Source organism: Triturus cristatus, chromosome 2_1 (genome assembly GCF_964204655.1).
Source record: "Triturus cristatus chromosome 2_1, aTriCri1.1, whole genome shotgun sequence".
NCBI lineage: Eukaryota > Metazoa > Chordata > Amphibia > Caudata > Salamandridae > Triturus > Triturus cristatus.
The window spans coordinates 497,896,676-497,912,865 of record NC_140581.1 but is presented as its reverse complement, the minus strand read 5'-3'; the positions used below and the strand labels follow the sequence as shown (position 1 = coordinate 497,912,865).

The following is a 16,190-nucleotide window of genomic DNA, read 5'->3' as shown; positions in this document are numbered from 1 at the left end:
AGAATACAGCCAGGACGCTAACAGATCACTTGCTAGATGGGAAACATTGATAGGAGGAAAGATAGAGGAGAAAGATTGGGAATATTGTTGCGGACAATTACACTTGCTAACGTCAAAATGCAACCTACGAATAATACACTTCAAATTTCTCCACCAATTTTATTACACCCTGATGCAGCTCCATAGATATGGTCTGAGATCACATGACAGGTGCCAGAGATGCAATGCAATGCAGGCGGACTTTCTGCACCTAGCATGGGCATGCCCGCAGATACATAAATCTTGGCAGGAAATTATAGAGGCTATAACTACAATGTTAAAAGAACTGGTACCGAATACACCTCTTGTATGTTTATTGGGGTTGTATGAATTGAAGCTGATTAAACGGCGAAGGTTTCTGGCGGTAGCACTACTATTGGCAAAGAGGTGAGTGGCGATTAAATGGGGCAGCAAAAGACCCCCAAGATTCAAGGACTGGATTACGGACTTGTCATATTGCAGGGAAACTATGGAAACGTATGCAGAAGAACTACTGCATACATCATGGCCCAGAGATTTTTGGGAACCCCTGAAACAATACCTACTGAACATACGAGAGGACGAGTAAAATGATGTGATTATATGTTAAACGGTGTTCGAGGACATGATCCCCCTCTAGGTACCGATGTGCAGACAGGTGTGAGTATTAACCCTCGATTCGATGTTCACCGTAGCGAGACCTCACAGAGTGGGCTATATTGGGAAACTGGCGGGAGGTTGGACATGTCATAGTGTTATGCGATAAAGCAGTAATTTTACATAAGCCGGGGATGAACGAGATGTTGGACCTGACAGTGTACAATAGGTATTCATAATATGTGAAGTATAATGTATAATCAAGGTAGCTACTTGAAATGTGTGAACTGTACTGCTGACCGGACGAAATAAATAAATAAAAAATACTTTGTCTAACATTGATGGAGAAATAGACTCCTTGACCTATCGTGTTGACCGCCTCTCAGAGCGATTGGACAAACATATAGAACGCATAGACATGGCGAACGCTGAATATCAGAAACGGAGGATTCGCAGCATCGATTCGAACAGAAACAGGCTAAAGGTGATAAAACACTACAGGCCCTGCTGGCCAAAACTGAAGACTTGGAGACCCGCTCACGTCGCTGCAACCTACGCATTATGGGAGTGGCGGAATCGACGCGGGTGGGTAATATGGAGCAGTACATTGAGGCATTGTTAATCGCGCTCTTTGGTAGAGAAACATTCTCCAAGGTCTTTATTTTAGAGTGGGCACATAGATCTCTCGCGCCGAAACCGGTGCCTGGAGCAAGGCCTCGTCCTATAATCGCCAAACTACTGAACTATAGAGACAGGGATGAGGCCCTTCACAAGGCTCGCAAGCTCGGCACATTCACTCATGAAGGAATGAGTATTTCCATATATCCGGACTTCACATCACAAGTGCAAGAAGTGCGAAAGAAGTTTCTCGACGTGAAAAAGAAACTTAGAGATCTCAACATTCCCTATGCTATGCTATATCCTGCTCGTCTGAAAATTACAGAAGATAGCAAAAGTACAATTTGCAATGATCCTAGGGAAGCTCAAAAATACTAACAACTGAAGCACCCACAAGCTCTTCGTCGCAAGTCGCCAAGGGGCACGCTTCAGATGTAGACTAAATGTTACGTCCAACGTGAATTGGTAATAACTATTCGGCAATAGACTGCAGAAGATTAACAGGACTCAGGTACCTCGGTTGGGTTATCCTAAGTATTATCGATACTAACTGGATAGGTGCATGTGGCTAAATGGGTATTTATCGTGAATCAATATGACCACACGATGGATCCCTGGGATCTCCGTTGTATGGGTAATTACCTATTAGTATTAGGTTGACACACCTTAATCTGAGAGGATGATACTGTTGAATGTTTATGGCTTGGTCCCCCATCGCCCCGCCCCCTGTGTATACCACAACCCTAGTTTTTTTGATCTTGTAATCAGTTTAAGGGATGGGATTGAGGGAGGGATAGTTTATTAGTAGTTAAACCGTACTGTCTGTACCATATTTGGGATGGTGAAGTGGGTGGGGGGAGGAAAGGGACAGGATTTTGTTATACTGTTGGTCGCACATCTGCTAGGATTTTACATTGGCACATACGATAATGACACACCTTCCAAAGTGATACACACGAGTGTAGACCTGCTACGTCGCAAACATGTCACACTAAAGCCATTGAGATTTACTGGAAATGCCAAGAGTACACCTAGCGGCTAAAATCACATCACTACAACTGCTAACGTGGAATGTAAGAGGCCTTAATAATCCCCAACAAATTAGTCTTTGCTAATCTTGAAAGACATCACGTTGACATAGCGCTGCTCCAGGAGACGCACCTAAACAAACACAAAGCAGGTAAAATAGGTAACAGATGGGCTGAACCAGTGGTATCTGCGACTTACTCTTCATATGCACAAGGGGTCATTACCATTATCCGAAAAGGTACGCATTTCCTATTAGACCAGTCAATCATTGATCCACAAGGTAGATATGTCATTGTCACAAGCATTCTAAGAGGTACTAAAATAGCAATAATCAATGTATATGGTCCAATCACAGATGAACCCGACTTCTTTATGAATCTCTGGACACAGATAAGAAGCCTACCAGATTTGGAACTGATTTGGGGGGGGAGATATTACTGAATGGCACGCTAGATAGATCCCACAACACTTCCGAGCAACATACACGGGCAGTCTCAATCATTCTAAATGGTATGACAGAATTTCGCATGCTTGATGTGTGGCATATGCGTAACCCAACTGTATGTGATAGCACCCACTCCTCAACAGCAAATAACAGTTGGTCTAGGCTAAACTACTGGTTACTCACATATCAGGCACCCACATGGGCAAAGGACATAACTCACCTCCCTAAAACACTCTCTGATCATAAACCAGTTCTGCTGGCGCTCTTGATCCCGACATATATGCCACCACCATTTGTATGGCGGTTTAATGCCACAGCACTTTTAGATCCTATTTACAAAGACGTAATACAGAAGGCAATAAAAGATTACCTTGCAGATAGCACAAAATCAGTTGATAGTGCAGGTACACTGTGGGAGGCCTTTAAAGTCACCTTAAGAGGTATTTGTATAAGCATAAATGCTGGCATTCTGAAGGATATTAGAACGCAATTGGAGCTATGGGAAGGTTGCATACAACACTTAGAAGTAGAATATGACAACACATCATAGTGCACTTACCCTTAGCAAATTACGGGAGGAGGTGAACCAGTAAAACACACTAGCAGACGATAAAATAAAATATACCTCTCGACGCCACGGGGCACGCAGGATGGGGGAGGGTGGGAGACCGGGCAGAATACTAGCCCAAAAAGTGCGCACAGAACATAAACAGTACACTATTACCCAGATGGAGGATGACAGTGGGCAGACACACTACGATACCCCAGGCATATTGAACACGTTTGTAGAAACATATGGTGCCTTCTATAAATCACAACACACTGCACCCGAGGCTGAAATTCTGAAGTACATTGAGGATATAGCATTGGTATGGCTTTCAGACACACATCATGAATATTTAGCTCAACCTATAACGGAAGAGGAGGTGCAGACAGCGATAAAATCATTATCTAATGGGAAATCGCCGAGCCCTGACGGGTATACCGCTGAATTTTATAAAGCATACTCTGACCTGCTTATCCCCCCTCTGCTAGAAATATATGATGAAGCCTATAATAACAAAATTCTCCCCCCAACGCTGCGTGAGGCGCTTATAGTGGCACTCTTAAAACCGGACAAGAGACCTGAAAAATCGGAGTCTTATAGACACTTATCGTTGATAAACACAGATGTTAAGATACTTGCCACAACCTTGCCACAAGACTACAGCCTCTAATGTCCACTATAGTCCTGCCTGACCAATCAGGCTTTATTCCAGCTGGTTCCACTGCGCATAATCTACGCACTATTTGCGCTCTTCTGCAGCAATTAAATCCAGAGCTGCAGGCCGTGGCGGTGTTACTGGATGCGGCGAAGGCCTTTGACTCTATCGAGTGGCCCTATCTGTTCGCGATATTAAAGGCTATTGGCTTGCCACCCATGTTCATCAACTGGATTGCCCTATTATATAACGGGCCCACTGCCCGTATTAAGGTCAATAGACACATATCAGACAAAATATCAATACAACGTGGCACCAGGCAGGGCTGCCCGCTGTCTCCATTGCTCTTCTCCATCGCACTAGAACCACTGGCCTGTAAGATGCGTCAGAAATATGCACACGCTGCACTGCGGTTCACCCTACGACCCATTATCATATCATTATATGCAGATGATATGGTATTGTATCTTCGAGATCCAGCAGAGAACCTTTCCCCTATACTAAGAGAATATATCAAATACGGACAATATTCGGGGCTGTGCATCAACTGGAGTAAATCAGCAGTGATGCCGCTAACAGAATAAACTAAATCACCACCACTAGAATTTCCACTGGTCTGGCAAGAAGATCCAATTAAATACTTAGGAATCTGGATACACCGTGATTCTGAGTTGGTACTTGGGTATAACTATGGCACCACAATAAATCGCATAGAAACACAGATAACCCGCTGGATCACACTGCCTCTATCTCTTGCAGACAGAATATCCCTAAACTTTTAGTTTGTTACCTAAACTGTTATACCTCTTTATTAATATACCAATAAAGCCACCTACCCCAATTTTTAACCGCACATGCACTAATTTCAGCAGACTGATATGGGCCGGGAAGCAAGCCCGCATAAGTCTTCAAACCATGTCCCTACCATATGCAGCGGGAGGTTTTACAGTTCCGGATATCTATTTATATTTATGTGCACAAGCACAATACGCGTACTATTGGTTTCACCCGGAGCGATATCTGCCACATCTTGCTGTGGAAGATGGGGATGCAGATCCAATACCACTGTCAAGTATTCTCACACATACCCGTCCTCATTTGACATACAATTCGAACGACATTGCAAGCCTGGCATTGCATCAGTCAAAGAGTGAACAAATCCCCAATATATGCCCCGAATCTACCGCTGGCCCATCACCCTGCGCTATCAGTTACGCAAGAAAAGAACAGCATGATGATATTAGAGCGAGTTGGCATAACACAGATCAGTGATTTATACCCGAATGGTGCCTTCCTCACGCCTGACGACCTATCCTACATCAGCAATCAATCAATGCTATTTAAATTTATTTATCACAGACTGAGAGCAGCCGTCAGAGAATTGTATCCCACATTCCCAGCTGAACCTCCAGCATTACAGTCACTGCAAACATTAATAACAGCTTCCGCTCACACAAAAATTGTATCGCGGCTGTACAAACTGATACAAGCAGAAATAGGTACGCAAACACACAAGGCCCGAGATAAATGGAACACACTTTTAGGTCGCTCCCTAACGGACGATGACTGGAAATCATGCTGTGCACTTATTACACTACTCACACACAATGGTAACCTTCGCATCATCCATTATAAGTATATACATCAAGCCTATCATACCCCAGCTAAATTACATAAATATGGACTACGCGATACTGCACGATGTAAGAGGTGTGGAGCTGATCAGGCAGACTTTGCACACCTAGCATGGAATTGTGATAGGATACCACAATACTGGGAAACAGTGATTCATTACTTGATTATACTGATTGTGTGTAAATATCACCTGTGAAATCTGCGAAGAAGAAGCTGATTGCCATATTGCTGCTCCTAGCAAATCGCAGGGTTGCGATACATTGGGATAGTAGACATACCCCCACTCTAGCAAACTGGATACATGATGCTGTTTACTGTAAAGACAATTTTTTAATATATGCGGAAGAACTACCAACTGCCTCGAAACCATCAGATATATGGGAGCCACTCACAGCATATCTACGAGATCACCCTGACTTGCTCCAGCCTATCGGTCGCCTTAACTCTTGAATTGGTACTGTGACGATATGGCAATGTGAAAACGTTCCACTGTGTATCACTGGGAAATGTAATTTAAAGAAATTTGTATTGTATTGTGCCTGAAGAGATTGTACTAGTTGTGACCACTGTTATGTACGACTACCAGAAACTTCAATAAACAAGATAAAAAAAAAAAGCTCCTGATCTATCTTGATTCCTAGGTTTTTTACAACCTTGCTAGGGATGGGTCCTCCCCCCCCCCCCCCCCTTCCCTAGCCCTGGTGGCCGCCAATCTGGATTCCACAGGGTTTTTGCTTTTCCAAACCGAGTGATCTCAGTATGAGAACTGCCTTGTCATGACCTTTCAGTATTCTAATCAAAACATGCAGATGCTTGCAAAAATAATATATCAATAAAGTGAAAAAGAAACTGAGGTCCTTAAATTTGAAATATATGCTGATGTACCCAGCAAACCTTAAGATTATTCATGGGAGCAAATCACACTTTTTAATTACCCAAGGGAAATCTGAGAATGAGTGGAGGACTGGGATATAACTACAAATGAACAGCATATGGGAAGTTCATAAAAGAATGACAGTGACAACAAAGAGAACTATTGATGGAAGACCCTATTGAATTTGAACGCTCCTGAGCCACGTTAGAAAAACTTCAGAAGTAACGCGCCGCAATCAAAGAATGGAATAAACATCCGAAACCTTGGCCAAAATGTGTTAAAACAATATGTACTGTTATGGAACTATCCATTCCCCTGTATTAGAAACTGGTTTAATAAAGGCTAGACCAATTAGTGCAGAATTTTAAATTATTTACTGATGCTCGTATATACTACATATTGGTATGTGGGTGGTGACTAAGAAAGGGTTCCCTGGAGGTTAAATACTAGATATGTTGGGGACGAAGCCTGATCAAGAATATAGAACAAAACATGCTGAACAGTAAATAGCGCTGCTAGTAGCACACTTCCCTGGTATTAACTAGGCAATATTAAGATGTTACGTCAATGGAGCCCCACACAATTACAACCTGCAAACAATATCTACATTTGTAAGGAGTTTTATAAGTGATACATTTACAATAGTTCAGTTTAATTGCTGAGGTTATAGACAAGAAAGTATATCATACAGTGGGGAGGGAAGGCATTTGAGTTGCCCAATATTCTTGGAGTATATTCAAATATAGATTTGACAGTCCTTGTTGATTGTGTTATTAGATAAAATGGCTGAGTGTGGGCATTCAGAGGTATTTTGTTAACGCATGGGAAAATTTCACTACCGACCAGAGAGGCATACATGAAATAGGTACATTCATTTGAGTGCACAAGGTATAAGCCCTCCCCAAATTTATTTTGTAACAGTCGGGATGGTATCATGAACTCAAAACATGATTTACAATGGGCTGTTTATGGGCTCAATAATAACTCCATGTGATATAGAGTCCTGTTATATTTATGACGTCATCAGATAGGGATAGCGTTCCTCCAAGAAACGCACCTTGTAGAGTAAACAAAAAGCCAAACTGCGAAGAAAGTGGAGAAGTCAATCCTGTTCTACGACCTGCTCATCATAAGCCATTATTATGACAATGTAGATGGCCCTAGAAGTACCCTTTCAAGAGAAAAAGACTTTCCGAGACCAGATGTCAGATATATTGCAGTTTAGTGATTACTTGAAGGTGATTAGATAAGTTGTAATCAATATAAACGCACCAAATGTCAAGGATGTGCAATTCTTTCCTGACATTATTGCCCTTTATCACTTAGACATCCACCATCAATGGGCTAGAGATTTGAACAATAAGAGAAATGGTCAAAAAGATTGACACCCATACAAAAGCACTACTAAAGAAGAATGTTGGTTACTTTGAGGGAAACCAAGACAGGAGCTGGAGTATTGGCCATATGTAGAAATAGTGACACATGTGTGGCACATTTAGAGTGTTTGCCCACATGACACCTACAGATGGAGGTCCTGCAAGATCCTGCCTTAGTCCAGGATGTCAGTGAGGTCCACAACTGTTACCTTTTAGAGAAATAGAACTCTGCTACATACAGAGCAATGGAATGGGAAGAGTTAAATGTAGTTACCAGAGTGGAGAGCATGCAGACGATCTGCGATTCTATGGAGGGTTTAGACTAGATAATCTCTAACCATCAGAACACTTTAGATTAGAAAAGGTACTTACAACCTTTCCAGAGGTGACCTAAAAGATTGTAGCTATCAAGCGCAAACAGTGGAGGCCATTGACACACACGGATACAGACACACTCAACCCCCTTGCCCCTCCACCCCCACACACACCCAGACACACACCATCAGACCGACGAAAGATGTACAGTGAAGGGGACCAGTCATATAAAGCTCCTTGCCTGGATCCTCTGGAGTGAATAACAACACACACAACTAATCAGAGATAATGGTACTCTTTTTAATAAACAAACTGACATTACTGATACTGATAATTTAAATGGCTACCTGATGACCCTCTATGCACAGATTGGACCACTGGATGTTTTGGACATTTGGGGAATTTGAGCAGCTTGTTGTATTTCAAATAAAGGCAATGACAATCTCTCAGAAGATGTCCGAAAATTGTCATATCCTGGTGGATAATATTCCTATTTACTATTGTCAATGTGTCAACTTGCTAGTATACGAAACAGATTTGTATATTTTACAAATGTCCATGTTCAACTTGCTGTCATACAAAACTGATGTGTCTATCACATATAATGCCCTGAACCTAAAAGCTAGATCTCTGGCATTTGCTGCATATTCAAAATCATAATAAATAAATTCATAAAAACTGTGTGGAGAATTAGAGCAGGTATTTGTATTTCACATAGAGGAACTGACCATCTGTCAGTAGATGTCTGCAAATAGTCTCTATGTCCCGTCATTTCTTCCCATCTTTAAATATTAACAATGGCAAGTGTTGCCAAGGTATTTTTATGATGAATCATAACTAAACTTGCTTTTATTATTTGTGTGTCTAGGTTGCGGAAGCAGGATAAACTGATGGTTCCACTGAAACCAGCTTTGCAGGGAAAATTAGTTGAAGCTCAGTGTGATGTTGCCCATGGTGAAAAAGGAAAGCTATATCAGAAGCGAAAACAAAACGTCTCCAAAAACTCCAAAAAGTTCAAAGGCAAGAGTTCTGGGAAAGAACGTAGTACACCCAAGACTACGCTGGTTACTCTCAGGGCTTCTGTACAGGAGGACGAAGATGAAGATGATGAAGATGATGCAGACACAGATTATGATGATGCAAATGATGTGCTGCCACCAGAAGAGATTAACAGAGCTCCTGTGTTTGTACCTAAAGGTCTCAGATCTCCAAACCCTGTCCCAGTAAATGTTGAGGAAACTATGGAAGAGGTAAGCTACTTACTCGTTATGATATTTCTTTGCATCTTCTTTATAATAAGTCTCTATTGTAAATCATGTTTGGATAGGGCATGTATTTTCATTACTTAACCGAAAAATAGTGCCAAAAAAAGTGATGCATTTTTTTCTCTGTGTAGTTTGACATGTCGATCAATGTTTCTGATTCACACTGCTTCGCTGATGCCGACCATCCTCCTTCAAACATAAATGACATGAAAGAAGAGAAAAGTGTATATACAATTGAGAATCTGGGCACTCTGCAGAATGTAAGTATATGGAAGTAGTAATTCCCTGCTAATTTTTTTTTTTTTTTTTTTATGAATATTTTTATTGAGAAATTCAAACATAAAGCAACATACATTGGCATTGTGTACATCAGCATATCAACCAATCGAGTGTGCATCAAGATTCCGAAAGCATCTTCACAAAGTACTGGTACATTAGCGGCATCAGGTAGTAACACAGCCATCAATATTCAAACGAGAGATAAGCCCTATAATCTCAGTCACTCAATTCAGATTCCGAGGTTTCATGCCCTGCTAATTATTTTTAATGATAAACTCTTATTATTTTATTTTCATTGACATTAGAAAGAAGCTTGAGTCAGGATTGGTTTGGTTTCCGTTAGGTTAGGGAGTACAGTTCTGTGCCTAAGATTTTGTAAGTTCTTTCACTCGTGTGGCTAGGCAGAAATCTCCTATATTAAGTTATTGAAGTATGAGACAAAAAGAACGTAGGTCATCCAATGTGAGTTTTAAGAGTCACAATTTAACCACACAGTTTTCTCAATTTATAACCATTTGTATGGGCCACACCAGCTGATCGTGAGATTTTAATATAAAAAAGTCATTGATTTCCTGACTTTTGTTTTTGGAGGTTTTGTTGTTTCTGGATTTAAAACGTCCACATAGGTTTTAACTGTATGAAGGCTTCATTTGTTGTAGAGAACATATTTGCTGGAAGATGATCTTCGTGACCAAGCTCCTCCAGTCTCAAATTAATTTCATTATTTTTACATCACATCAGATCCAAAAAGGTTTCCTGGCACTACAATAGATAGGGGAACAAAAGGAAAAACAACAAAAAATAGAGGATACCAGAATATAATTGTTTTCAAGGCACATCTAATGACTAGTTTATTATCAGACACCCTAATCCTGAGGAGAGGCCTCTAGAGATTAGGTACCAGATATTGAAAGGAGCATCTGCCAAAAGCATGCTTTCCTCATGTGTGGCGAATTGCACAAGAAATGGTGTGCTTTGCATAAGATGCGATTGCACAATAGAAGGAAGAAAGATTTTTAATTCATATCTTATTGCCAGTAGAAGATTCTGTGTGCAATGTAGAGCACCTTAAGATGCATGTGTTGCTCATCTAGGAGCTAATGAAGGGAGCATCACGTTTCTTAAATTAATGGACCTTGCAGCTGCGTTGTGGTTAGTAGATTCCCCAGAAGACCCACAGACTGTTACAGTAGTCTAGCTACTGATACTACTGAAGCATGTTTTGCTGCAGACAGGAAAGGACATTCTGATATTAAATGGGGTAAGAAAGCATGCAGACATCACATAATTGACTTGAGTTGTTAGAGACGAGTCAGAATTGATAGTAACTCCTCATAGTTTGGCTTTACATCTGGCACAGGGAGGGGAGGGCTCTTTCTTGCCAGAATTAAGTTTTCAGGGGGCATACTGATCTAATCTGATGATGATCTAAGTATTATTGGCACATGAAAGTAGTTTCAATGCATAAGATTTAATCCGCTGTAAGAGAGTGCACATATATGTTGGATTGTGAGGGTGATAAAGAGGGTCCCTTAGCAACCCTACTTTGGATAGCTGCCTGGATGTAAGTGTAAGAATGAGAAAATAGCAACTTTACTAGATAGAAAGGATTTGAACTAAACAAGACCATACTCTGTAGTCCAATCTAAGCCACACTGTTGATCAATATGGAGTGGTCAGCAATATGAAATGCAGCTGAGAAGTCTGACAGGGTTAGGGCTATGGTGTCACCCTTATCAGCCTATTTCTTCTATTTTAAGGAGGACAGCGAATTCGATGCCGCATCCTGGGCAACAGCCCAGCTGCCATTGTTCCAGAATATTGGGATTTTTCAGAAAATGTGCTGTGTACATCGACCCTCCCCATGATGTTTGTTTGAGATGGCAGTAGGACAGTAGGGTTGTAGTTTGAAGAGCATCTAGGTTGAAATTGTTTTTTCAAAGGGAAACCATACCCATTTTCAAGTCTCAGAAGGATGCCTGTGACAGAGACGCTTATCAAATCTTCATGAACCTCTACATAAAAAGGGGAGATTGCGAACCCCTGTAGAACTCTGCAGGTCAGAGGCTAGACAAATGTTAAAAAAAAAGTGCAGATTGAGGCTAGTTGCATTCGGCTGCTAAGAAACAAAATGAACCACAAAAGATGTGGGCCTTTAAATCCGGCTGCTGAAAGTCTGATCAACCAAATTAAAGTAGTCTACTGTGCCACATGTAGTGCATGTTCCTAAAAGCAACAGTTCAACTAGAAGACCCTCATTCATGATTACACTCAACTAGAGTGGCCAGTAAGACAAACTCGGTGCTGTACCAGATGTAATACCTCTCTCTTGGCCGAGGATGTCCATCCTCATCACCATTTTAGGGTATCCTATCCCCCCAGGTAATTGTTGTAGTGATAGCTATTCTATTCCCTATTGTAGGTGATCTGTGTGTCTTTGTAAAATAGGTCGAGCCCATAGTATTTCATCCATCTGTCCCATATCTTGTGAAACGTCCCTGGCAGCCTCTACACTTATATATGACCCTTTCCGCTGCCATGTATATATCCATTCCTGCCTTCCATTCGTGCAGTGTCAGCGGGATTGGGGCGCCCTAATGCCTTTCTATGTCTCTTTCCGTGACCGCTGGGCCTAGTGTCCCGAGTATCCCTTAGCTAATTTTTCCTTTCCACAGTGGCGTTGCCTTTGTGATTTTGTGGGCCCACCCCACTGTTTTGAATGCTCTCCCCCATGCCTCTAGAGGAGTCTGTGTGGCCGGGAGCAGCCTTCTGGATCCCTTGCCTCCATAGACATAGTGGAAGAATGTACGTGACATCAATGTTTTCCGTTGCAGGTGATCACCTACAACATGTATCTATTCATTAATAGGGGTGCTCTTCCCAGTAGTAGACTTCCACATCAGACAATGCTAGCCTTCCATTATATTGGTTGAGCTGCAATGTGTGCGCAGTTTCCCCTGCCACAGATGCGAGCGAAGTTCAGCATCTATTTCTCGGAGTATCGTTCGTGGGAGGGGGTGATAGGTATTCTGTAGTGAGTAGAGGAATTGCGGTAGGGCGATCATTTTAAACATAGCCGTACGGCCCATTATCGTGAGCGGCAGGCTCCTCCATCTCTTGGCATCCTCTTTAAATTTAGTCAATATTCTTTGAATATTGCGTTGGCAACATAGTCCACTATCTGTCGTGAGAAATATACCCAGATGTGTTAATCCGTTTACTGCCACCTGTAGGTCTCTCTGGAGCTGGGTCCATTCTATCATTGGGCCCGGGCTATATATTATCGATTTGTACCAGTTGACCTTATATCCAGAGTGCTGTACATATAGATTTAGTGTCTGGAAAAGGGTGGGAATCATGGTTGTGTTACAAATAGGAGAATTTCATCCCCTTATAGAGATATTTTCTCTTCCAAAGTATCACCGAAATCCCTGTATTTCTGGGTGATGTCTGATCCGGCAGGCCAGAGAGATCGGATGATAGGATTCGCACCTATCTTTTGGGTTACCTTTTTGTGTATTGGTATAATTGTGGCTAAGCGCGATATTCAGTCAAAATATTGAGTTAGAAATGTTGACATACACTAATGCCGAGTTTAACCCCTTCGCTGCCAGGCCTTTTCCCCCTCCTGTGCCATGCCTTTTTTTGGCTATTTGGGGTAGTGCGCGCTGAGGCCGCTGTAACTTTTTGACCACATAAGGTATCCACGCCAAATTTGCGTCCTTTTCTTCCAACATCATGGGGATTTTAAAGGTACTCGGGGTTTGTGGATTCCCCTGGAGGGGTCACAGAAATGAGTCAAAATACAGCAACATTTTTGTTTTTTGGGGGGCAAAATGGGGAAAAAGGGCTGCAAATGAAAACATCTGGGTTTTTCCCTGCAAATGTTATCAAAAAAGGGTTTGTGGGGCTGAAATCACCATTTTCCAACTTTTAGGGGATACCAGACTTTTGTCAGAAACCCAACATTTTTTACACAGTTTTGGCATTTTTCTGGGACATAGTCTATTTTTGCTATTTTTTGTGCTTTTGACCTCCTTCCAGTTAATGGTAGAAATGGGTACAAAAGCAATAATGGATCCTGGAAAGCTATACATTTTAGAGAAGTAGACAAAATTCTGAATTCAGCAAGGGGTCATTTGTGTAGATCCATCAAGGTTTCTTTATAGAAACTAACAGTTAAATATAGGATAAATTGAAAATTAGTTGATAAAAACAGCCTTTTGTGTCAACGTTTTCACCTGTAACTTCTTCTAATTATGACAGCTTTTTGAAAGCAATATACCGTTACATCCGCTGGATTTTACTGGTTGTGGAGATATATAGGACTTGTAGGTTCACCAAGAACCAGACGAACGCAGAGCCAAAAACTGAGCAGCAACTTGCAATGTTTTTTTATAATGTACCGGGTATATAGTAATTATTCTGTAAAAATGTGTACATGGAAAAATCGGTATGAAAGACACCTATGTATTCCTGAAATGGGAACAAAATATAGAGTTTAGAAACAGTAGATATTTGCACATTTCCGAAATTGGGAATATTCATACTAGCATGAGAATTATCAGTCATTTTTTAAAATGACTTCTTTTTTACACAATGTCTTTCATTTGGAAGGCAGAAATGCATCGAAAGTCAATAGGTAATAACAGTTCCTTTACAAATCTGAATTACCCTAAGTCTCCCGATTTAAAAATGGTACCTCACTTGTATGGGTAGGCATAGTGCCCACGACAGGAAATGGCTCAAAACCCAACGTGAATACACCACATTTTCACAATGCAAAATTACCCTTTATTAGCAAAGTGCTTAGCTGTAGTTTTTTAACCCTAGCTCTGCCGGAACCTAGGGAAACCTAGCAAACCTATACATTTTTGAAAACTAGACACCCAGGGGAATCCAGGATGGGGTGACTTGACTGCCTCTCACCAGGTTCTATTACCCAGAATCCCTTGCAAACCTAAACTTTTGTAAAAACATTTTCCTCACATTTCTGTGGTGTAAAGTTCTGGAATTTGTGTGGATCCACAAATTTCCACCCACCCCGCGTTCCCCAAAGTCTTCCGAGAAAAATGGTACCTCACTTGTGTGGGTCGGCCTAGTGCCCGTGACAGGAAACGGCGTGAAACGTAAAATGGACACACCTCAATTTCGCAGTGAAAAATGAACCTTTTTTGGCAAAGTGCCTAGCTGTAGTTTTTGAACCATAGCTCTGCCGGCACCTAGGGAAACCTAGCAAACCTATACATTTTTGAAAACTAGACACCCAGGGGAATCCAGGATGGGGTGATTTGACTGCCTCCCACCAGGTTGTGCTACCCAGAATCCCTTGCAAACCTAAAAGATTGCAAAAAAAACACATTTTCCCCACATTTCTGTGGTGGAAAGTTCTGGAATCTGCATGGATCCACACATTTCCACCCACCCCTTGTTCCCCAAAGTCTTCCGAGAAAAATGGTACCTCACTTGTTTGGGTCGGCCTAGTGCCCACGACAGGAAACGGCGCAAAACGCATCGTGGACACACCTCAATTTCGCAGTGAAAAATGAACCTTTTTTGGCAAAGTGCCTAGCTGTAGTTTATGAACTATAGCTCTGCCGGCACCTAGGGAAACCTACCAAACCCACACATTTCTGAAAACACCCGGGGGGATTCCAGGGAGTTATGGTTTGCGTGGATCCCCCAACGTTTTCTTACCCAGAATGCCCTGCAAACCTCAAAGTTAGCTGAAAAAATCACCTTTTTCACACATTTTTGTGTGGGAAAGTTGTGGCATCACCGGGCTGACACAAGAAATGTGTGGGTTTGGTAGGTTTCCATAGATGGCCGCCAAGCCCGAGGCCAAAAACTCATGGGACCCCTTTGCAAAACCAGGTTGTTTTGTGAAAAGTAATTTTGATGTCTCCTCAATAGGTTTTGGGCCCTTGCCTGACGCGGGCTCTAGGCCTACCCACGCCAGTGAGGTACCATTTTTCTCGGAAGACTTTGGGGAACGCGGGGTGGGTGGATTTTTGTGGACCCACGCGGATTCCAGAACTTTCCACCACAGAAATGTAAGGAAAATGTGTTATTTTGGACACATTTTTAGGTTTGCAATGGATTCTGGGTAACAGAACCTGGTGAGAGCCAGTCAAGTCACCCCATCCTGGATTCCCCTCGGTGTCTACTTTTCAAAAATGTACAGGTTTGCTAGGTTTCCCTACGTGCCAACTGCGCTAGGGCTCAAAATCCACAGGTAGGCACATTGCTAAAAAAAAAAGGTTGAAGCCCAGTGGGCTTTCTGCCGCCCTGGGGGGGAATCGGGTAAGGGGGTTTCATCCCTATATGCCCCTAAAGGGGCAGAAAGACTGTGGCTATTTTTTGTGGGGGTGGGGGTATTGGTATGACCATTTTGGGCAACCCCCAACCCCACGCATAAAAAAAGCCTGCGTACTCGCTGGCGCCTAGTGGGCTTTCTGCCCCCCCAGGGGGCAGATCAGGGGCCACTGCCACCATCTGCCCTCCCAGGGTGGGCAGAAAGACTGGAATTTATTTGGG

General features: G+C 42.2%; 1 protein-coding gene across 4 annotated transcripts in view; it reads left to right on the top strand.

The window, feature by feature from the left end:
* The window catches only part of BDP1 (BDP1 general transcription factor IIIB subunit), a 1,439,438-nt gene that overhangs the window by 915,001 nt on the left and 508,247 nt on the right, over positions 1 to 16,190 (top strand). For all 4 annotated transcript variants that reach the window (XM_085632357.1, XM_085632359.1, XM_085632358.1 and 1 more), the window contains exons 30-31: positions 8,978 to 9,359; positions 9,506 to 9,634. In XM_085632357.1, coding sequence (XP_085488483.1) covers positions 8,978 to 9,359; positions 9,506 to 9,634 — 511 coding nt within the window. The remainder of the gene's footprint in view (positions 1 to 8,977; positions 9,360 to 9,505; positions 9,635 to 16,190) is intronic.